General features: G+C 37.2%; 1 protein-coding gene across 1 annotated transcript in view; it reads left to right on the plus strand.

The window, feature by feature from the left end:
* The window catches only part of LOC122810797 (glutamate-rich protein 3-like), a 226,188-nt gene extending 203,681 nt beyond the window's left edge, over positions 1-22,507 (plus strand). Inside the window, exon 6 of the mRNA XM_044082357.1 lies at positions 22,277-22,507. Within this exon, the coding sequence (XP_043938292.1) occupies positions 22,277-22,507 (231 nt within the window). The remainder of the gene's footprint in view (positions 1-22,276) is intronic.
* Positions 22,508-23,530: the final 1,023 nt, after the last annotated feature.

The raw sequence follows: 23,530 nt of genomic DNA on the forward strand, positions 1-23,530 counted from the left end.
AGTTGGCAACACATTCTATGAATGCCATTTACTTAGACAATATTAGTAAAGTATTAACTGTTTGTTACAGGCACTTTTCCCTGATAATTTTCACTTACAAAATCTCTACTTTTGTTGAATACCCCTGTGCCTTCTTGTGTTCCAAGGCAAAACTATGTAAGTTTGTGGACTCTCCTTGCTATTGCAAGGAAAAATATTATACAGAACGGAAAAGCTGTAACTTCTCCCAATTTTAAATATTTCAAGAACATGGTTTTATCAGGTCTCGCAGTTGAAACTGAAAACAATCAAGGGCAGAACAGAACAACCTACTTCCTTAAGCATTGCATGGTAGAATGTAAACCAAGTGCTGGAAACAGAAGACTGTAGTAAATTATAATCTAATTCAAAGACACATTCAAGAAAGCAAAGTTTTTTCAAGTATAGACATCCTATGTAAATAGTTGGTTTTGTAGTGTTTGTTTTTGGAATTGTTTCTTCACTTTAAGCTTTGACTGTATTTCTTTGATATACGTACTGTATATATGTTTGTGTTTGTGAAAAATCAATAAAAATGTATTCATTAAAAAAAGGAATTGCAAAACGAGCATGTTTAGAGTAAAACAAGCACAAGAAAAGAGATCAAATGGGCAAAACGATTGTAATAAAGGGCAGAAAGGGTATATTATGCATAAATAAAGCAAGGCAACTGCATGTTTTTGGCACATTACAGTGTTTTGGCATAAACTACTACTTCACATTAACTAAAGCTCTGAATAGCATAACTAGAGTTATTCCAAGCATCGCAGGATGGGTAAAAGTGCTTACAGTGTATGTTTATTACTGTGCATTTTTTTCCAAAGAGTTTATTTGTGCAAAGTGCAACTATTACATGAAGTGCAGTCAAAATACAGCCATTTCAAAAAGTTTCTTGTGCTAGGTGTGTTTACTCATGGAGGGCCACCATTACAGATTGTTTCTTGCACTGTAAAGAGTTATTTAGCAAAGTACAGCCATTTTGGAAGTGTTTCAGTGTGCTGTGTACTGTTTATTCACAATGTGCTGTTACTTCAAAACATTTCTTACTTTGAGCTTATTCTATTGCCCAGTTTATTTGCACAGTGCAGTTATTGGAAATGTTTCTTATACTGATAAGAAGTGATTTCTCGAAGTACAATAATTTCAAGAGTGGTGTTGTGCCACGGAGACTTATTTCGCCAAGTATTTTGCAGAGTTCAGTTACTCGGAGGCTTATTGTGCTATGGGGTATAGTTACAAGTATTGGCATAATTTCTGGCATGTACAGTGGATATAAAAAGTGTACACACCCCTGTTAAAATGCCAGGTTTTTGTAATATAAAAAAATGAGACCACAGTAAATCATTTCAAAACGTTTCCCACCTTTAATGTGACCTATAACCTGTACAATTCAATTAAAAACAAATCTGTTAGGGGAAAAATATAAAAAATAAAAAAGTATAATAAGATGGTTGCATAAGTGTACACACCCTTAAACTAATACTTTGCTGAAGCACCTGTTAATTTAATTACAGCATTCAGTATTCTTCGGCACACACCTGCCATCAATTAAAGAGACTGATTAACCCCAAATAAAGTTCAGCTGTCCTAGTAAGATTTTCCTAACATTTACTCAGTTGCTTACTACAGCAAAAGCCATGGTTCGCAGAGAGTTTGCAAAGCATCAAAGGGATCTCATTGTTGAAAGGTATCAGTCAGGAGAAGGGTACAAAAAAATTTCCACAGCAATGGATATACCATGAAATGCAGTGAAGACAGTCATCAAAAAGTGGAGAAAATATGGGACAATAGTGATGCTGCAAAGAACTGGATGTCCCTCCAAAACTGATGAAAAGACAAGACAAGACAAAAACTGGTCAGGGAGGCTGCCAAGAGACCTACAGCAACACTGAAGGAGCTGCAGGAATTTCAGGCAAGTACTGGTTGTGTACTATATTTGACAACAATCTCTTGTATTCTCCATATGTCTGGACTATGGGCTAGGGTTGCAAGATGGAAGCCTTGTCTTACACAGAAAAACATCCAGGCCTGGTTAAAATTTGCAAAACAATGCATCAAGTCTCCCAAAAGCATGTGGGAAAATGTGTTATAGTCTGATGAGACCAAGGTTGAACTTTGTGGCCACACTTCCAGAAGGTATGTTTGGCACAAAATCAACACTTTGCATCACCAAAAGAGCACCACCCCCATGATGGTGGCAGTATCATGCTTTGGGGTTGCTTTTCTTTAGCTGGAACTGGGGCTTTAGTCAAGGTGGAGGAAATTATGAACAGTTCCAAATACCAGTCACTTTTAGCCCAAAACTTTCAGGTGTCTGCTAGAAAGCTGAAAATGAAGACGAATTTCACCTTTCAACACGACAATGACCCCAAGCATACATCCAAATCAACAAAAGAATGGCTTCACCAGAAGAAAATTAAAGTTTTAGAATGGCCCAGCCAGAGCCCAGACTTAAATCCAATAGAAAATCTGTGGGGTGACTTGAAGAGGGCTGTGCACAAGAGATGCCCTCACAATCTGACAGATTTGGAGTGCTTTTCCAAGGAGGAGTGGGCAAATATTGCCAAGTCAAGATCTGCCATGCTGATAGACTCCTACCAAAGAAGATTGAATGCTGTAATTAAATCAAAAGGTGCTTCAACAAAATATTAGTTTAAGGGTGTGCACACTTATGCAACCAGCTTATTGTACGTTTTTTATTTTTTATATTTTTTCCCCTAACAGATTTGTTTGTTTTTTTCAATTGAATTGTATAGGTTATAGATCATATTAAAGGTGGGAAAAGGTTTGAAATTATTTATTGTGGTCGCATTTTTTATATCACAAAGACCTGGCATTTTAATAGGGGTGTGTACACTTTTTATATCCACTGTATATGTATGTGTGTGTGTGTTCGTGCATGCATGCAAAAGCCTTCCCTAATTAATATGGAAGAGGCATTTTGCAGACCAGGTTAACTTATTTGATCAGAATATTGCAGAGAATTGGAGAATATTTGAGCAAGAGTACAATATTTTCATACAAGCAGCTTACTCAGATAAAGATGCACACAACAGGGCATTCATTTTGCTAAACCTAGCTTGGTCAGAGGCCATTGACAGAGAGCATTCATTTGTGTATGCACCAGCAGTGTATGAAGGAGAAGGAGAAAACCATCATATTGTTGTTCAGGCTGAATCAAGAGAAGACCCCGAGTGTTTGAAGCGTAAATTCAGAGAAATGTGCAACCTCCAGACCAATATTACATTAGAGAGGCATTTGTTTTACACAAGAGACCAAAGGCCAGGAGAAACATTTGCAGCTTACATTACTGACTTAGAAACAAAGTTAAAACTTGCATGTTTGGTGATTTAAAAGATGAGCTAATAAAAGACAGGCTTGTGTGTGGTATCAGTAGTGCTACTATGAGAAGGATTTTGCTTTGTGACACAGATTTAACGTTGAGCAAAGCCATTGAGGTTTGTCAAATCCATAAAGTTACAGAATGGCACACAAGTATGCTGGCTAGTGACAAGACCATAGTTTCAGCAGGCTCTAGAGCAAATGTAGACACTATGCTACATGTGGCAAGCAGAAGCAGGCCTAAGCACATGACAGCTGCAGCCCCTGTGGGTGTGGCAGGGAAGTCCCATAGTCTTCCAAGAAGTTCTAGGACTAGTTCATTTAAAAGAGCATGGTCAGTGTAGCACAAGGGTTACTCAGTACAGCACAAGGGTGAATCAGCAAAACCCAAATCAAGCTTCATTGTTAACTGTCTTAATTGTGCCAACCATGAGTCCAAAAGAGAAAAGTGTTTAACATTTACTCACCAATGTCACAAGTGTTGTTGTTGTTTGTCTTTCGGCTTTTCCCAGTTAGGGATCGCCACAGCAGAACTCCGATCCGCTAATGATTGGCAGTAGATTTTCACGAACGCCGAAGTGCCAGCTCGATGTTCAACCTTCAACGAAGGCACGCCCATTTATGCATGTCTTTCTAAGGCCCACCCAACCGCGGGAATGACATGCAGACTCCACACAAAAGGCACTCCCTGCACTCCAGCCGAGAATCGAATGGGAGAACCTCTTGCTGTGAGGCAACAACACTACTGCTGCACCACCGCGGATGATTAGGGAATCATTTTCAAAAGTTTTGCAAGTCAAGTAAACCTCACGCAGTTGCAAAGAAAGGTCACTTAAAAAACAAGTTGATCATGTAGGCCTGCAGTCTACTTTCTACGTAGATGGTGTATCAGTAACGTGGTGAAAAGGTTAATGCTGTAGATTTATTAGCAAAGGGCAAAGTGTTTTGTACTGTCCTGATCCATGGTGCACCCATCGAGCTCAAGGTAGACACTTGTTCAAAGTGTAATGTTATGTCAGCAGAAGCATTTGTCAAAGTAAGGGCTGGTGAACAACTTAATGTGGCTAGTTGTACGAAACTTGCTGCCTATGGAGGTGAAGAAATTCAAACTGAAGGCTCAGTAGTGCTTTCATGTTGTTTGGCTGGGAACAGTTACAAGTTGTTGTTTTACATAGTTTGAAGACCTAGGTCTCAGAGACAGTTTGAGAATGAACTTACTTTCCTTTATTAAAGAAGTTCATCATATAAGCACATGTCCCAGTTCCAGTTTCAGTGATGCTATTTTCTCAGAATATGCTGATGTTCTTGATGAAAGCCTAGGCAAGCTTCCAGCTGTGTATTCTATGAAGTTAGTCCAGTGATCAGGCTGGCAAGAAAAATTCCAATAGCCATGCAGAGCAGAATTAAAGCTCAGTTGGATAAAATGGTGCAACAAGGTGTAATTTGTCCAGTTACAGAATCAGCTGAATGGGTGTAGTCTATGACAGCAACTCATAAAAAAAGGCTCAGATAAAATTTGAATATGCCTTGACCCAAGAGACTTGAAAAAGGCATTAAAGAGACCTCATCATCCTATGCGAACAGTTGAAGAAGTCACAGCCCTAATACCGAATGCCACTGTATTTTCTGTCTTGGATGTAAAGAGTTCATTTTGGCAAGTAATGCTTGATTGCAAATCTTCATTAATGACTACATTCAGTACCCCATTTGGAAGATATAGATTTCTCAGGATGCCATTTGGAATAAATTCTGCAAGTGAAGTCTTCCAGCATGCAGTGGAACAGATCTCTTCAGGTTATCCCTGTGCCATAATAGTAGATAATTTGTTGGTCGGAGGCAATGGTGACATAGAGCATGACAGAAACCTCAAGAAAGTTTTAGACAGAGCATGTGAAGTGAAGTTAAAGCTCAATTCTCTAAAGTGCAAATTCAGACTACCAGAAGTCACATATGTGGGTCATTTATTTACCAGTACAGTTTTATGACCAGACCCATCTAAGCAAACAGCTATTCTTGAGATGCCAGCACCAGATAATGTTAAAGCCCTACTGTGTTTTCTTGGTATGGTTAACTATTTGGGCACGTTCATACCAGATTTCAGTGAATTGACAGCGCCTTTAAGAGAACTAATGTGCAAAAATGTTGTACGGTCTTTTCTAGAATGGCACCAGTCAGCTTTTGATGATCTCAAGCAGAATACTATGATGTCAGTAGACCAGTTACGCTTTCCTGTGACACTTCAAAGTTTGGTCTTGGTGCAGTTATTCTACAAGAGGGCAGACCAGTAGCCTATGCATCTAGAACTCTTACCCAAACTGAAATGCAATATGCTCAGATTGAGAAAGAACTTTTGGCAATTGTGCTTGCATGTTCAAAATTTCATGATTATATTTATGGTCAAGATATCCAGATTGAAACTGATCATCAACCTCTAGTTACTATCTTAAAGAAGCCTATGCATTCCGCTCCAGCAAGATTGCAAAGAATGATGCTCAGATCACAAAAGTATAACTTCAAAATGGTCTGTATGAAAGGCAAATTTCTTTATCTGGCTGATACTTTATCCAGATCACCCAGAAATACAATGGAACAATTTGATGCAGAGAATTTTGACATTGATGTCATTGAAGTGTGTAATTTTTCAACCAAGAGATTTAATGAGCTGGTAGATTGGGTCTATATTACAAGTCCGAAAAATCAGAACTGTGAATGCTTAAACATTGAAAAAAAGGAACCTAAAACTTGCTATTGTGGGGGGTTGCACCCCCCCAACCCCCCCCCCCGCTAAATATATCTTCCAACTCTGAGATCGCACTACAATGAGGAAAGGGCAAATATTCCAATCTTCACTTTACCGCAATCTGACAAAAAGCACTTCGAGGTCCGGTCTTTTCGACATTGTCAGCGTTCGCTATTCAGATCTTTCAGTCTTCTGATATAGACTCTGTAAATCATACAAAGACTGATCCTGTTTTGCAAAAGCTCAACTATTACATCCAGGTAGGATGGCCTTCAAAGCAATCCAGTGTACTGCCTGAAGTACAACCTTACCTTCCTTACAGAGATGAGATACTGATGGAAGATGACATTATTTTCAAAGGTCCTAAAGTTGTTGTTCTTGGTTCTTCCTTTCAACGTGAATATATTCAGATTTTGCATTGTGACCACCCATGTTCTGAATCTACCAAAAGAAAGGTGAGAGGACTAGTATTTTGGCCTTCTCTAGTGAAAGACATTGACAAAGTACTTTCATCTTGTTCAGTATGTAGTAGTATTAAATCACATCTGCAAAAAGAGCCACTTCAGCTAAGCCAAGTTCTTGAACTACCTTGGTCAACAGTAGGCACTGACATATTTGAGTGGAACAATCAGCATTACTTAGTGTTGATCAACTCTTATTCAAACTGGTTTGAGACAGATTTGTTCCTAACCTAACATCCACTACTGTTATTACCAAGCTGAAACATCATTTCTCAGTCCATGGTAATCAATTGTTTCAGAAATTTGCAAGAAAATTGGACTTTATACATGTTACTAGTAGTCCTGAATACTCACACTGAAATGGTCTAGCTGAACGTGCAGTACAGTAATTACTTGAGAAGTCAAAGTATGACAGTACCAACATCTTTTTGAATTTACTCAATCTCAGAAATGTACCCCATAACGATATACTTGGCTGACCTGCTCAAAGACTTTTATCTAGGCAAACCAGAACAACCTTGCCTATCAACTCAAAACGGCAAAACCACAAACTGGAGATAAAGACAAACAGCTGGAGGGCGACCACAGAAGGCACACGTAGATCAAGTGTAAACACAGAATTTATTGTTAAGCGCTTTTCGTTTGTACTCAAAACAAACTTCATCAGACAAGTTAAAACACAAAATCATGACCTTATATAAAGACAAAGTAATTAAATAATTACCTCCTCATTTAAACATAATGAATTAAATGCAATCAATAAAGCAATCAAAAGTACATCTTTTTATATAAACTTTTAAGGAAACCTTTTAAAAAGCCTTATCAAAGAGCTTATTCTAAAAAATATAATTAAAGAATGGATAGACACCTAAACAATAACACTCATACACAATATTCAAAACTTGTAAGATTGTGTGAAATAAAAGAGTATATGACCCAACAATGTACTAAGTAACCAGAATGTAAAGCTAGATAAACAACCATTTTAGAATTGATGAAGTATTAACTAAACGCCAGAATCAGCTTTTTGTACCCATTTTGAATAACCCTTTTGTTATGACTAACAGTTTAGTTAATAGCCCAGTTATATTTTCTGATTTACCAACTGATTCCTTAAAAAGAAATACTGTGGTTTCTTTTATTACAACTTATAACCTTATTAGCAGAGATTGCTTCCAGAGTTTACTTAAAAATTGGGAAATCTTTAAGAATGATAAAAGCGTCTTTGCTTGTGTTGGTGAACGCCCCTCTGTGACTTATAAAAGAGGTAAAAATCTAAAAGCCTTTTTTGAACAACAAGTAAAACCTCCAGTTAGAATAGCTGGCATGTTCAAATGTCAGGCTTGTAAGTATTGTTTGTATGTTACTGAATCTAATAGATTCTGTATTAATAACTTTCAATATTACTTGAGGTTGAGAGTTAATTGCAATTCTAAAATGGTTGTTTATCTAGCTCAATGCCAGTCCTGTTCGGCTCATTATGTAGGGAAAACTGAAAGAAGACTTTGTGACCGTATGTACGAGCACTTGTATGCTATTAAAAAACAGAAAGTTGAAAATGTGTTGGCAAAACACATAGTTCAGTTTCCTAACCATAGTTTTAAATTTATTATAATAGATCAAGTTCATCACAACTTTCGGGGAGGTTGTGATTCACTTAGACTTGATGAACTAGAGCTTTTATGGCAGATAAGGTTAAATGCTTATAATTTCCCAGGTTTGAATGAAAGTTGTTCTATTAGTTGTAAATAAAAAGTTTATTAAGATGATTAGGGTATGTTATTATTATTCTTATTTTTACTTTTTATATATTCTACTAGGTTGCTCTTATATATACATATTATATAGATATAGTATATATATTTTTATTAATATTTGTTATATTTTTGTAGTAGTTTTTATATAATATTTTCTATTTAGTATTATAAATTACTAATGAGTACATGTGTTATATGTTTTGGCAGTACATTGGTTACTTAGTACATTGTTGGGTCATATACTCTTTTATTTCACACAATCTTACAAGTTTTGAATATTGTGTATGAGTGTTATTGTTTAGGTGTCTATCCATTCTTTAATTATATAACAAGCTCTTTGATAAGGCTTTTTAAAAGGTTTCCTTAAAAGTTTATATAAAAAGATGTACTTTTGATTGCTTTATTGATTGCATTCAATTCATTGTGTTTAAATGAGGAGGTAATTATTTAATTACTTTGTCTTTATATAAGGTCATGATTTTGTGTTTTAACTTGTCTGATGAAGTTTGTTTTGAGTACAAACGAAAAGCGCTTAACAATAAATTCTGTGTTTACACTTGATCTACGTGTGCCTTCTGTGGTCTCCCTCCAGCTGTTTGTCTATAACCTTGCCTATCAGTTCATTTGTTGAGGCCTTAAGCTAAAAAAAAAGAGCAATCAAAGCCCAACTACTCAGAAGACATTCTTTTCAGAAGTCCAGTTATGATAAAATGAGCAGATTTCTTCGTCCTTTGAAAAAAGGAGAGACAGTGAGGATACAAACAGCAAAAGTTTTCGACCGGATTGTCAAGTAACAGTTTTATGCACCAAGCCAAAATCCTATTTTGTGGAATCTGAAGGTGTGGACTACAGAAGAAATCACAGACATTGTCTTCCTATATCAGAACTGATATTGAAGCATTGTTCCTGTGATACACACTCTATATCTCAGAGTAATCCAGACAATGTTCCTGTTCCAGAACGTGTCTTAACTTCCATTACTACTTGTGATGATGTTCCTGATGTCCCCAAGGTTGAACATTCAGTAGAGACAGTCTCAGTTGCTAGACCTAACTCCAAATTTATGTCGTATCTCCAGACTTAGTGTGAAATACACAGCAACCTAGATATATGTATTTAGTTATGTGTAATTGCACGTCTAAGAATTATCTTGTATTTATTGCATGACAGTCAGTGTTGTCAATGAAGTATGGTTCATTTCTTAAAGAGGGAGGATGTAGAATATGTATGTGTGTTGTACCTTTAAGAAGCATTTCCAAGGTCAGCATGTGCATATAAATAGTAAGCACATGCTAGCTTCAGTGCCATTTTGAAAGTGCAGCCAGAGAATGAGCATGTATAAGAGAGAGTCAGCTTGTTTATAAGTTTATCTAAGTTAAAGTTGTTGCCTCATTCCTGATGTATTTGTACATAATAAAGCTGCTTGAACAGAACCCACATCCTGACCAGGCGAACGACAATAATATTCTAAAATATTATTAATGTCATCACCAGCATGATCTATTATGAAAAAAACACAAACCTCTTAAAGTTAGTACACACCTTAGAATGTCTTTATAGGCACTGGTGCTTTTTACTCTTTTTTATATCGTAAATGTGTTCACAAATCATGTTCATAGGCTTTCTATTTCCTACATAGATATCTGGACAGGAAATACATATTGCAAGGTATATGAGCATTTGTGATTCACAATTCCCTCTGCAGGGACAAGAAAATGTTATGTCAACTCCTTCAGAAGTAACACATGGTCCTTCACTGATAAAACAACATTATTTACAATGGCCGCACTTTCTCATATCACTGTGTTTAAAAATTCTATTAGACACAGTAGGGGCATTTTCAAACAGATTTTTCAAATTTTTGCCCCTATTAAATACTATGTGCGGACCTCTCCCAAGTGTTTTTTTAAACCATCAGGGAATACCAAGTTCCAATTGTCATGAACAACATTCACATATTTAAAAATAGCTCTACTGTAGGGTAAAAACAATGAAGAGTGTGGTTTGGCAGCCAAGACTGCCAGTAAGAAATCTGGGCTGAATGATGTTGTTTCTATAGTAAGTGTTTTGAAAATGATAGCTTTAACCTATTAGGAGTGCGAGAGTACAGCTGAGGACCACTTGTGGGTTTTTTTTGTGGTTATTTTATCATTGGTTTGATTTTTTTTTTGTTTATGTTTTCATGGTTCTCATTAGTATGATTTTTCAGAGCTATGTGTTGAGTGAGGCATTGTCTTTTTTGAGTGTGCATGGGGCCATTGAGACATGCATTTAGGGGGTCTTGGAGGTTTGGCTAAATTACATGTGAGTACCTCCACATATGTGGGCCTATGTGTTTTTTCCTTAGTGTTGATAGTGAGTTTTTGGGTGCAGTGCTAACAACCTGGTTTGAATTTTTCTTGTGGATGTGAGAGCTTTGCTTCCAATGACGTGTTTCTATATCTCTCACATACTGTGTTTGTTTTAAAATTAAGTGGTTGACAGTAAACATGAGGCAGTTACTACACTGCCTCAGGATGCCCATATCCACCAGGCCAGAAACAGAGATGACAGGGAAGCACCCTCACTGAAAGGTCTAAGTGACAGTCTTTAGTAGTATACTGCAGGATGATCTGCATGCTGCCCTCTGTGTAAACCAGTAGCTCTTCAAGGAGCTGTTAACAGTGGCAATTATGGAGAGAGTTTCCTATAGAGGATTTTAAACTGGAGAGGTTTGCATATTAAGCCCTTAGGCCTATCAGATAAACATAAGCACACAATAAGCCTTCCACCAGCAGTTTCCAGCACATATGGGTTGAATCAGATCTCTGCTCACACCAGAGTGCAGAATAAAACCCTCTTAATATAAAACAAACAGGTTTTAAGCTCAAGTGCAGTAACAAATACTTTATAACAAAAGAAGGAACTCCTACAGTATCAGGAATCCCTGGAAATAAGTTCATGAATGCTGAGAACTGTCCCCAAACACAGGAAAAATGTAGTAAAACTTCTACAGACACAGAAAACCTTTACAAAACTTAGAAATATTTTGGCAAACTCAGGAGAACTTTGATAAACTCAGAACAACTTCTACAATATCAGAGGAGGCTATGATATATCAGAGTAATGTTAAAACAGCCTAAGTGCAGTATAGTTACAAACAGATGGCATTTCATTAATAAGTGTAGGCTGAAAACAGTGATAAATTCAAACAAATCAATAAATGCACCACAGGGCTTTTAAATGGGACTGAGATAGTTAGAGCACATGCACAACAAAATACTTATGTCAGCTTTGTAGGTCCACAGATGGCTTAGATGCAATCCAAGGATCTTGTAGTCAATGAGTACAATCTCATACAAATGTAAGTCTTTGATACCAGCAGGATGAAAGACTTTTACACAGCCCTCAGGCCAATCAGATGATCACACAATAAGCCTTCCACCAGCAGTTCCCAACTTGGATGGGTTGAATCAGCCCTCTGCTCCTACCATAGTCCAGAATAAAATACTATTAATGTAAAATTAACTGAATTTTGAGCTCAAGTGCAGTTACACATGCTTCACAACAAAAGGCAGTTGCTTTGTTTTTTCTTTTTTTCTTTAACTCAAGTTTAGATGTTTTTTTTTTATCTGTTGGTACAAGGAGATTTATATTTACTTCTGATTCAATACCCGAGCACCCTCAGTAGGGGGATTCATGACTATGTCTAGTTTGGAGAGTTGGTGAGGGTAAAGGGAGATTATTGTAATCAGGATTCCATGAGGTCTAACTGCCCTGCCTCTGCTGTTGATATTCCCCTCTCCAGTGTTCTGTTCTACCACAGCAGAAATAAGATTATCCTGGAGAATATGGAGTGGTTCAGCAGGCTAAATCTACCTTTGACTATTTAAACATGAGTTAGTAGTTTTCCTTCCATTCTTCTCCCCACACCTCTCTCCATACCTCAATCTCATCCCTTCCCCTTTTTGGTGCCTCCAGATTTTTAATTTCTATGTTTAACTTCTTATTTTCCTTTTCCTGATGACAATAAGCTAAACTGTTAGCATCATCAAGCAGTTCTTTTAATGTTGACTGCCAACCAAAGCACATCTGCATTAATTAAGCTAGAATGGGCTGCTATAATTGTAAAACAATGGTGACTGCAACATCATGGTAAGTAGACACAGAGGGATTAGCAGCACCTGAATGGTGCTTAAAATTATAGAAGATGTTTCTGTCTCTTATTTTAAGTCAGTTTTATAGTTATGCTGTACAGTTGTTTTAAACTTACCTGTTGGGCTGAATAATCTTTGTTCGGTAAATGCTGAATATTATTATGAAAAAAGTTACCTTACCTTTCTAAATTCACCCTTTTTTGTTTGCAGGTATGCATTTTAGATGAATCAGTCATAGGAGGGCAGACCATTAATACTGCAACTACTGATTCTATTATTTTCTCTACTAGGTCATTATGTGGTATTCTACATCTTCTATATTAGTTTCAGTAAGTAATGTCTGGCATCAGTTCTGGGGGCGTTATAACAACAGCTACCTTAGATTTGATATGTTAGGGTTTAACAGCATGTAGCACTTGTTGATTAGTCTTTCAACTTTAGGGAGTCTTCATAAAAATTAAGAAAATCCTTAGACATATTATGTACCTCTGTAGGAGTCCAGGGATGATAAATTAACATAGTTCCCTTGGATGTAGAGATTTCCTGAATAGAAGATTGCACAACTTAAATTTCCAGTGTTTCTTTTAGAATATAATGTGGTAATCATTTGTGGACTTTCTACAGTATGAGGTGTTTGAGGAAGTTGTGTTTCAATACAGATACTTGAATTGTTTATGAGGGACTGGGGACTACACTATGAGTACCCTAGTGGGTTGGTGTTGAACCTGAGGTGGAGTCCACAGATTCCATAGTTCTTGCCTAATTTTATGGAGGAGGACGTCTGATTGCAGGAAGCCTGACGCCTTCATCTGAACTTCCTGCCTTCAATATTATTTCCTTTTTTCCCCAGTCAAACCTGGTTAAAGTTATCCCATTTTAAGTCCTTGTACCATTTTTTTAAGGTCTTTAGTCTGCTGCAGCAGCTTTTTAATGGTGTCTTTAAACCTTCTCACGTTGGATTTTTTGTTCATTTTAAAAGCTTCACTATACCTTTATAAAATGCATCCTAGTGATCAGTGTCTGTCTTAGCTCCCCTACTTTCTAGAGCTACTTCAGAGGAATTATTTTATTGCAACCAATGGTAGCATCTTGCAGAAACGTCTGATCTGGATCATTCCTCACAGTCCAATTTCCTTCATTTTTTTCTAAATCCTTACAGCCATATTGTCCGTAATGTGTATACATGAAGTATGTTGGAGTACTCTTAGCAGCAACAAAAATGTTCTCACTTCCAGCTCCTGCCATTTTAACCTCCCTGCACACAGAGAAAAAAATGAGGATATCCTCACTTAAGTTAGCTGAGAACCACCCTACTTAATTCTTACTTCCTCTTTTTGTTGTACCATAGAGTAAGTATGCCAATATCTGCAGATTTCATTTAACCTTGTAAAAAAACCTGTCCTTCCTTAACTGCTCTTTCTTCAGGTTTGCTCAGATTGACAAAGTGGTAGCCTCAGTACAGAAAAATTCTAAGATACAAGTAAAAAGCGTACCTTAGTCGGGACCTCATTGTCAGAAATTCTTTGCACAGAGAAATAGCAGACTATTACTCTGTTCATCTACAACATTATACCATCTGAACTGGAAAATAATCATTAAATTAAAGCATTTCTTCTTGAAGTTATAGAAATCTGAAATAAAGTGAGTCAAGTAGTACAAAAGCTCCTTATTTTATATAACACTACAACTGCAGGGGAGATTGGTCAATGCTTTCCGCCTTAAAAAATGAAACTCAGGTCATTTTTATACTTAGCTAGCATCTTGGGAAGAAGTATGGAAACACGTGTACTTTGAGATAAAAATAGCATCCAAAGCTAAGGATAATCATAAGGCATTTTTTCAGTTCTATCCACAGTCTTAAGGGCAACACCCAGGAATGTGTAGAATTAGTTGTAGATGGAATCACCTATACTCATGCAAAAGGCATAGCAAATCTGCTGGCTGACAAATTCAGTTCAAATTTTACCACCCCCCCCCATCTCCCTCAGTTCTCCCCCAAGAAATTCCCTCCAGCACTCCACCACCAATTATCATCAAAGAACAGGTTGTCACTGTTATCTCTAAAACTAAAAACATGGCTTCAATTGGGCCTGATGATATACCAGGTTACCTCTTAAACAGCTTAAATCAGAAATGATCAGGACCATTAGGATCTCTATTTAACCACGGCCTCAGGATTGGCTTTGTCCCAGTACAACAGCAACAATCATCCCTCTGCATAAAGGGGGACCATCAACTGACCCAGGAAATTACAGACCCATAGGTTTGACTAGTCTTATATGTAAGGCCATGGAAAGAATAATCATGGACCTGATAAATAATAACATAGGAAACCTCCAAATACTGGACCCGACCCAGTTCAGCTTTGTCAAGGGCAGGTCATGCCTACTGAAGCTGGTGAATTTCTTTGAGAAAGTCATTAAGGTCATGGATGGGGATAAACTACCAGGCCGAGGCATTTGACACAATTCCCCACTCACTGAACTGCAAATCCCCAAATGAAGAAAACAAACGACTCCAAGCCACAAGTGAAGTAAAGTTAGCACTTTCGTTTACTTAATTTAGCAAACTTCTTCAGACAAACAAGTTAAAACAGCAAATCTCTTAAATAGGCAACCATCAATGACATCATCAAATATAAGTCTACAATCCATCCACATTTAAAGCTAAATACCCAAATTTTTATAAAAAGTTAAATACATTTATATATAAAAACATAATATGCACAAAACACAAAATTCATTGCCAAAGCACCATCGGATATGAAAACGTAAAAAACCAACATAGGAAAAAATGTATATATATATATATATATATATATATATATATATGTATATTAAATAATGTAAACGTAGTGTGTATATATATATATATATATATATATATATATATATATATATATATATATATATATATATAAAAATAAATATATAATCACACATTTATACATATGTGCACAAAATTATATATATGTGTGTATCACACTCCATCCATACATTCATACATTCACACAGTACAATACAATATAATGAACAATATACACAATTAAACGGGGGCTCCATATTACCTAGCCAAAGGTTTCATAATGTGTGATTATATATATACGGTTCCCTATCAGAAGCCTGAAACACTATAAGCCTGAAAATCAAAATCCTGAAAACTAAAGCCTGAAAATTCAAAATCCCGAAAACCCAAAATCCTGAAACTCAAAATCCTGAAAACACAAAATGGAAATACTGACGTCATTGTGGCTTTGCTATTGTTAGCCCTGTGGTGTTAGGTCATGCGTTGGGTTCAGGTAAGTGTGCAGTTGGTTTTATGTTAGGGTTAGGGGCGGTTTAAGTGAGTTAGGGTTAGGGCGCAGGTTAGGCATGTATGCAATAGTGACAAATATTGGGGTTATGGGCGGTTTAAGTGAGTTAGGGTTAGGGCGGGGGTCAGGTGAGTGTGCGATAGTGACGGACCTTAGGGTTAGGGTTAGGGTCAGGGTCAGTTGGTAGATATTAGTGTCTTTATAGTGAAATATTAGCATTATTTGTGTTTTCAGGATTTTGGGTTTTCGGGATTTTGAATTTTCAGGCTTTAGTTTTCAGGATTTTGATTTTCAGGCTTATAGTGTTTCAGGCTTCTGATAGGGAACCATATATATATATATATATATATATATATATATATATATATATATATATATATGTGTATACACATTTACATTATTTAACATACATATATATACATTTTTGCCTATGTTGGTTTTTTTGACAAAGTTTTCATATCTGATGGTGCTTTGGCAATGAATTTTGTGTTTTGTGCATGTTATGTTTTATATATAAATGTATTTAACTTTTTATACAAATTTGGGTATTTAGCTTTAAATGTGGGTGGATTGTAGACTCATATTTGATTATGTTATTGATGGTTGCCTATTTAAGTGATTTGTTGCTTTAACTTGTTTGTCTGAAGAAGTTTGCGAAATTAAGTAAACAAAAGTGCTAACTTTACTTCACTTGTGGCTTGGAGTCATTTGTTTTCTTCATTTTGGGATTTGCAGTTCAGTTTGTGTTTGTTTTTATGCTTTGACAATTCCCCACTCAGGTATTATAAACAAACTCAGTACACTGGGTATCAGTCCCTACATCACCAAATGGATAGCCAGTTAGCTCAGAGACAGGACATGTGGTTAATGTGGGTGAATCTAGATCCATCGAGAAGCCAGTAACTAGTGGTGTGCCACATGGCTCAGTGTTGTAATGACTCCTGTTTGGAATATACTACCCCGAAGTCAAGGCTAATGTGGAAGGCCTCTAGATGACAAAGTTTGCCAAGGACTGCAAGTTGGGGGCAATCACTGAATTCCCCAGTGATGTAGATATCCTTCAGGATGATTGGTGCCAGAACCATGGACTAAAACTAAATGTGAAAAAAAATGCATTATACTCTTTGGGAAGTCAAATACCTCTGCAAATTACAACATCAATAGCACCCCCCTAACAGTGGACTTAGAGGTGAGAGATCTAGGTACACAGATAGATATTAGCCTGAACTTTGACCACTATGTGTCCACAGTGGTGAAGAAGTCCTTCTATGTGACACAACTTATAAGTGAAGGTATGGCATCTCGATCCAAGGAAATTATAGTCCTGCTGTACTCGGCCCTCATTAGACCGATAATCCAGTACAATGTGTCATTTTGCATGTACTTGACTAGGCACTTACAGCGACTGGAGTGACCTCAGGGGTTTCTAAAAAAGAAAATACAGGGTGGAAGCAACATGTCCTTAAGCAGGTAAGACTAATAGCCATATCCCTTTACTCTTTCTCCTACCAACTATTAAGGGGTGACCAATTCCTCTCCTACAAAGCACTCACAAATCCAGCCCTAATGGAACTGCTACACATCCGCAAGTCAAACAGCACAAGGGTCACCCAGTCTAGGGGTATAAACTTAGCTAGCAACTCAAACAAAACATGTTGGAGAGACAAATATGTGTCTCAGAGATTGCCCCTTCTTTGCAGCAGGCTTCCTATTCACATTAAACAAAGCCCTTCCCTGGCCTTCTTCAAATGCATTTTCAATTAATGGATGGTGAATTGCAAATTCACAACTGGGGTAGTGCCTATGTCCCTTATGGACAAGGGCAATCTGTAAGATAATCAAGGCATCGGCTCAAATCCATGCCATCCTCTTGTCCCTAGGGGCATATAGGCTAAGCTTGCAAGGGTTCTTAATCCGTTAGCTAGTAATCTATGAACCAATACTGCAAAAGGCAAAACATTTCCCATTTGCAATACTGAAATAAACCACCGAACTCGGAATCTCGACTCCTACACAATGTCGACCCAAATGATTGACACATTTGAGTCAACATTGTCACCAAAAACATCATGTGATATCCGTTTAGGAGCTGATGTAAATCAAACTCCTATATGACAATTCATGTTTTTGTAGGGGGCTAAGCCCCCCTGCACCCCCCCCGTAGGGGGGCTGTGCCCCCCACACCCTCTGCTAATGATATATTCCAACTCTAAGATCGCACTACAGTGGGGATATGGATGAATTTCCAATCCCCACTGTACTGTGATCTCCATACAGTTTGTCGAACACACTTATGCAAATGCACTACTGACTACTAAGATAATCTGATTTTTGGCAGTATATGTGCCAACAGCTTGTCGTTCACACAACTGATAGTAAACCTATATATATATATATATATATATATATATATATATATACTTTTCTCAAATGTTCAGAATTTAAAATGTTTTGTGTTGTTGACTTTTTAGATTAACATCTGATATTTGAAAATGCCAGTATCTGTTTTGGTGAGACTGCAGTACAGTGAGGAGCAGGAATTTGCAGTTTCCTTGCTGTTGTGCAGTCACAGAGTTGGTATATATAATTAGCATGGGACATGTTTTTATGTTTTTTTCCCCCTGTGGTTGAGGTTCAGTGTTTTATTGTCTGTGTTTCGTTTTTCAGGAAGATGGATATTCATTGTAAGTACACACACACACACATATATATATATATATATATATATATATATATATATATATATATATATATATATATATATATACACGAATCCCATCCTAATCACTGAAATTACAGTTCTTTGAAACTCAGTTAGCTATGACCAGCTCTCCGAAACTCCAATACTCTGAAACGGCACTTTCCTAAACCAAATACTCTATTTTCTCTTATTTTTGCTGTGCCCCCACACCCCCTGAAAATTATATATACCAACTCTGAGTGACAACAAGCTGTACACCTACTTGCATTAGAGCAGACGTTTAGCGGACATGAAGATCGGCAAAGTGCCATTTCGGGCTGAGTTTCAGAGAACTGTAATTCCAGGAGATTAGGATGGGATCCATATATATATATAAATATATATATATATATATATATATATATATATATATATATATATTGCTCTCACCATGGCCACTAGTTTTAGGATTTAGGATTCATTAACATAGCTTACAGTTGAATAGGGCTGGCAGACAAAAACTGTATACAACAGCAGTGTGAAATTCAAAAATGCATCTTAACTGCTTGAATTGTTGTCATATATGGCAGCTGTAATAAGTAAGCAAATGAAGATCCACTGTATGATGAACAATTAGAAAATCTGTGAACTGTGAAGTGTACTATGGAGCTGGTGTCACAACTGACAATCTGCACAAAAAGAAAGAAAGAAAGAATGTTGCATCGTATGTCTTGTTATCATTGGTATTGTGTTCAGCAAGCTGTGTCTGAACAACGGCATCAAAGAAAGAACTTCAATATGTGTGTCTAGCAGCCTAAAGCAGTAAACATCAGTCACAGCCATCAAGGGTTGTGTATTGGTCAAAGCAACTCAGTATGACAACCAAACTGTATTAAACCACCTCACAGTGACATCATAGAGCTGCAGCCTGTCATTTATATTATATGTAAGTATACCTGACTTACAATCCTGGCAGTGGAGCCTAAAACATTTATGAATTGCTCTGTGCCATGACTGCAAACCTGAACTGCAAAAACCTTCAATGAATCCATGTCATCATACCATGCTGGCATGAGACAGCCAGATTTCAAGTTCCCAGATCTGAATCTCCCAGTGCAGAGGGTGTGCTGACTATTTTTGACACTTGGTTTAGCTTTATTGAAAGCTGTAACTAGAGCTCATCTCTGTTCTTTTAATGTGTACTTGAATGAAACAGAGGGTGACACTGATGGTGGTACAACATATACATTATTAAATGGTTGAGTTCTGTGGGAGAACCAAACCTACTGCCTCCTGACTGGTAAGAGTAGTCCAGGCCAGTGTTCATCTTGGTGACAGCAACTGTTCCTACCCCTAAACATCTTGGTAGTGGCAAACAACACCCTTGTACTTATGTATGCGTCTCATAAGCCTAGGTATTTGGACATCCTATTCTGTGGCACAGTGAGTTTGGAAAACAATTGTATAAAGGCTGAGATTCTACTGGCCACTGAAATAAACATCACCTAGTTGGAACAAAAGGAAGTTGTGCATTCCTTATCTTACATCTGGCTAAATTTCCATCCACTTGTTTGAGTAAAAACAATAGTATTTACTTCTGCTGACTAGGTGGTTTCTGGTGCATCTTCTCACATCAAGCCAGTGAGAATAATGACAGATTCCTTAGGTGATCATTCTGTTACTGTCACAATGCTCCTGAAATTATTTCCTCACAAGAACAGCTTGCTCTGACATTTTGTACCTCTTAAACCTGTGATATTCATCATATTGAGCACTGCTGCAGTAACCTTAGGTATTTGGGTTATATTCTGCTATGGATATAGCAGCCAGCCAGCTTCCAAGATACCATCCATGCACCCAAACTATTATTCAGCTTGAGCTGAGCTGAAGAAAAAGAGTGGTTTGGGTGCCAAACCCTTCAGAGCTTTCCTGCTGCCGACAGTAAGCTGATGCTTTCCATTGCTGGGCAGCTAAGTTCCCTTAGGGGAAAAAATATTCACATTTTACTTTTATGACAGAAAGCTGTCTTTTTCTGTGAAATTATTAATTTTAATCCAGGAAAAGTGTTTCATTGGCCATCATGTGACTTTTAGTAACTTTTAAACAGTAACATTACTTTTTACTTTTATTGAAAAAAAAGTTGTTAAAACTAATTATGGACAACGCAGTGGTAGTGTTGTCACCTCACAGCAAGAGGTTCTCCAGTTTGATTCTTGGCTGGGGTGTCTTCTGTGTAGAGTCTACATGTCATCCCTGTGTTTGTGTGGGTTTCCTCCCATGTTTCAAAGACATGCATCTGGGGCCTTTCCCCCCTGGGCCTCCACTGGAAACTGACTTCATTCCAAGTTGGACTTTCCCGTTTAGCAAATGTTAAATAAAATTATTTAAATATACCTTTTTCTTGGTAAAAGCTGTGGTGTTTTACTTCTGGGGCTGGAGTAAGTGCTTAAAGTGCTTTTTAATGAGTTTTTGATGAGAAAAGTTATTTTTTTTTACTATTTATTTATTTTTTATCGAATACTGATACCATGCTTCCCCAGGAATCAGGCATCTTTTTCAGCTTTACCATGGTACAGCCTACAGATTCCTCAGTTCTTCCTTCTTTCAGCCACAAAAAGAAGAAAATGAATAAACAGCTTTCTGCCTTCAGCTTCCCATGACCCTGACATAAATTAAGCAACTAATCAGAGAGTGAATATATAAATGGATTTCTTGCTTTTATTAAATAAGTGTATTTTTTATGGCTCTGGCTTTGTCTGACACAGGAAATGGAAACATTTTTGTATAGTAGGCAGTCACACATTGTTGTACATAAGCAGAGACTGTATCTATTTATTGCTTGTGCCACTGATATTTTATTTTAGTATTTAAGGCATTTTCATCTGAAACTAGAAAGCATTTGTTTTTTCTTAAATTTACATGCACAACCTTGCTGCTGTGTTTTATTGTAGACAGCATGTTCAAATGGTTTTTACTGCCAGCCAAATGGGTCTTTTTTGCAACATTAATTGAGGTTTGCCACCATTAAAAATAATCCATTTAGCAAATCAAGGAACCCTGTCTCAGGGCTGTTTTTCAAAACAGTATATAGTGAGAAAGTCCAACTAGAAATAAACCGCCTTGTTCTTTAATTCTGTGAAGTGATTTGTTTGGAGTTACTTGCAAACCTCTCAACTCTCCAGATCTTTGCATAATGCCTAGATTTTTACCTAATATTTTTTGTCTACTCCTCATAAAATTTGTGGTTTTCTGGCAAGTCATTTATCATTGAAGTCACTAGGCAATGACAGACATTTGAAGTTTCAGACTTCATATCCTTCAGAAAATGCATACTAATGCAAACTAGGTTATTCTAGCAAATGTCTAAGTTTATAGAGCAATATTTAAAAGTTATCCCTGATTTTATTTCCTTTGCCTGCCATTATTACTGGCTTTGTCAAGATTTCTTGTGCTAAGAGGAAGAGAGGTATGGTTATTGAAAAAGAAGTAGATTTATCCAGGTCTGCAGATAACAGATCACGTTCAGTGCTTAACAGGAAGGTTGCAGTACTTGATAGAGTGTTTGAAGAGGAGACTGATGCACGTTATAGATATATGATTTTTTTTTTGCTAATGTACTTACTGTGAAAGTAACATATCTCTCAAGGAGTCTTTAATATAAAAAAATCCCAGAGATTTAGTAGATGTTAATCCCAGAGATTTAGTAGGTGTCATAGCCTTGTTATTTGGTTGGTATTTCAAACCATGGTAACATTATAACAGGAGTAAGCTTACTGTAATATGCAACCAGGCCTACTTGAGATGACAAAAACTTTGTGATTGTTTTCAGATGAACAGAAGAACAATAGAGAAGCTGACTGGAGTCAAGTTTCAGTCGAGTGCCTCTCCGTATGGTTTGCTTATCCTCAATAACTTCCCCAGTAGACAGCCTGCACCACCTAAACGATGTGTGGAATCCAAACAAAATGTCCATGCCCATCGAGCCTTGAAGAGATTGATGCCTTCTGCAACACCTGCGGCCATTTCAGCTAAAGCAGACAAGGCAAGCAAAAGAATGTAAATTGCTGCCATTATCTTATTTCTAATTTAGCACAACTGAGTGTTGAGAAGAAGGAAGCACGCAGTGCGTTTACTTCTACAATACAATATTCTGCACTTATTTTATGTTTATAATCAGTTTTGTTCTCTACCATAGCCAACACCAGTTCCATTTTAGAATATCCTTAATTACTGATACACATGTGATTCATTCAATGTGGCCACATCACCATGCACATTTTAGTACAGCAGTTCAGATCGAGATCATATAAGTCAGTAAATACAGAAAAAATGCTGTGTACATGGTACAGAGAGCTAAGGCCCTGGCTTTGTCCCAGATGTCTCTGAAATCAGTTAGCAATCTGGGCGCTGGATGGGGAGTCAGTGAGGAAGGTGATCTAGTCCTCTAGAATGCCAATATGTATGAGGTTGGTAGGTGTGCAATATGCAGCACTATGAATTGGGGATATGTGCTTGGTTCCTCCAAGCCATTCACAGTAACCTTCTTGGTTACATCTGCAAATATATGCATACTTAGTGTGAAAAGTTTGGAGGTTCTAGCAATTATTTGTCCCCACATGCCACCCACCAGGGGAAGAACTAACTATAAATGCAGTAGGAGCAGGCAATTATGGCATGAAACCATATATGCCTTGTCAGTACCCTTCCTTATGATGGACCTCCTGATTTTAGAAGGGCAAAAGCAGGTTAGGCCAGAGACGAATTTGAGGATGCCCATCAAGTCATCAAGTTTCATCTTGAAAGATGCGAGGGTGTCACTCCATTTAACAAAAAAGGATAATTTAGTCCAGAAATGGGGAAAATATTGGAAAATAAGTTGGTCCTTCCATCTGTTTTATTTATATGCTGGTAGAGATTCCAAATCCTTAGTTTTAGTGTTTGTGGAGCTGTTTGTTTTACAGAAATCTGAGAGATCAAAGAGTATTGACACCTTAATGCACAAAACCCAGGCATAAATCTTCATACTCCATGTAAGGGTCTGTAACAGACTGGCTATATAGATGGTGCTTCAGACCTGTCTTGG

Source organism: Protopterus annectens, chromosome 9.part0, assembly GCF_019279795.1.
Source record: "Protopterus annectens isolate FY-2018-M chromosome 9.part0, PAN1.0, whole genome shotgun sequence".
Classification (NCBI taxonomy): domain Eukaryota; kingdom Metazoa; phylum Chordata; order Ceratodontiformes; family Protopteridae; genus Protopterus; species Protopterus annectens.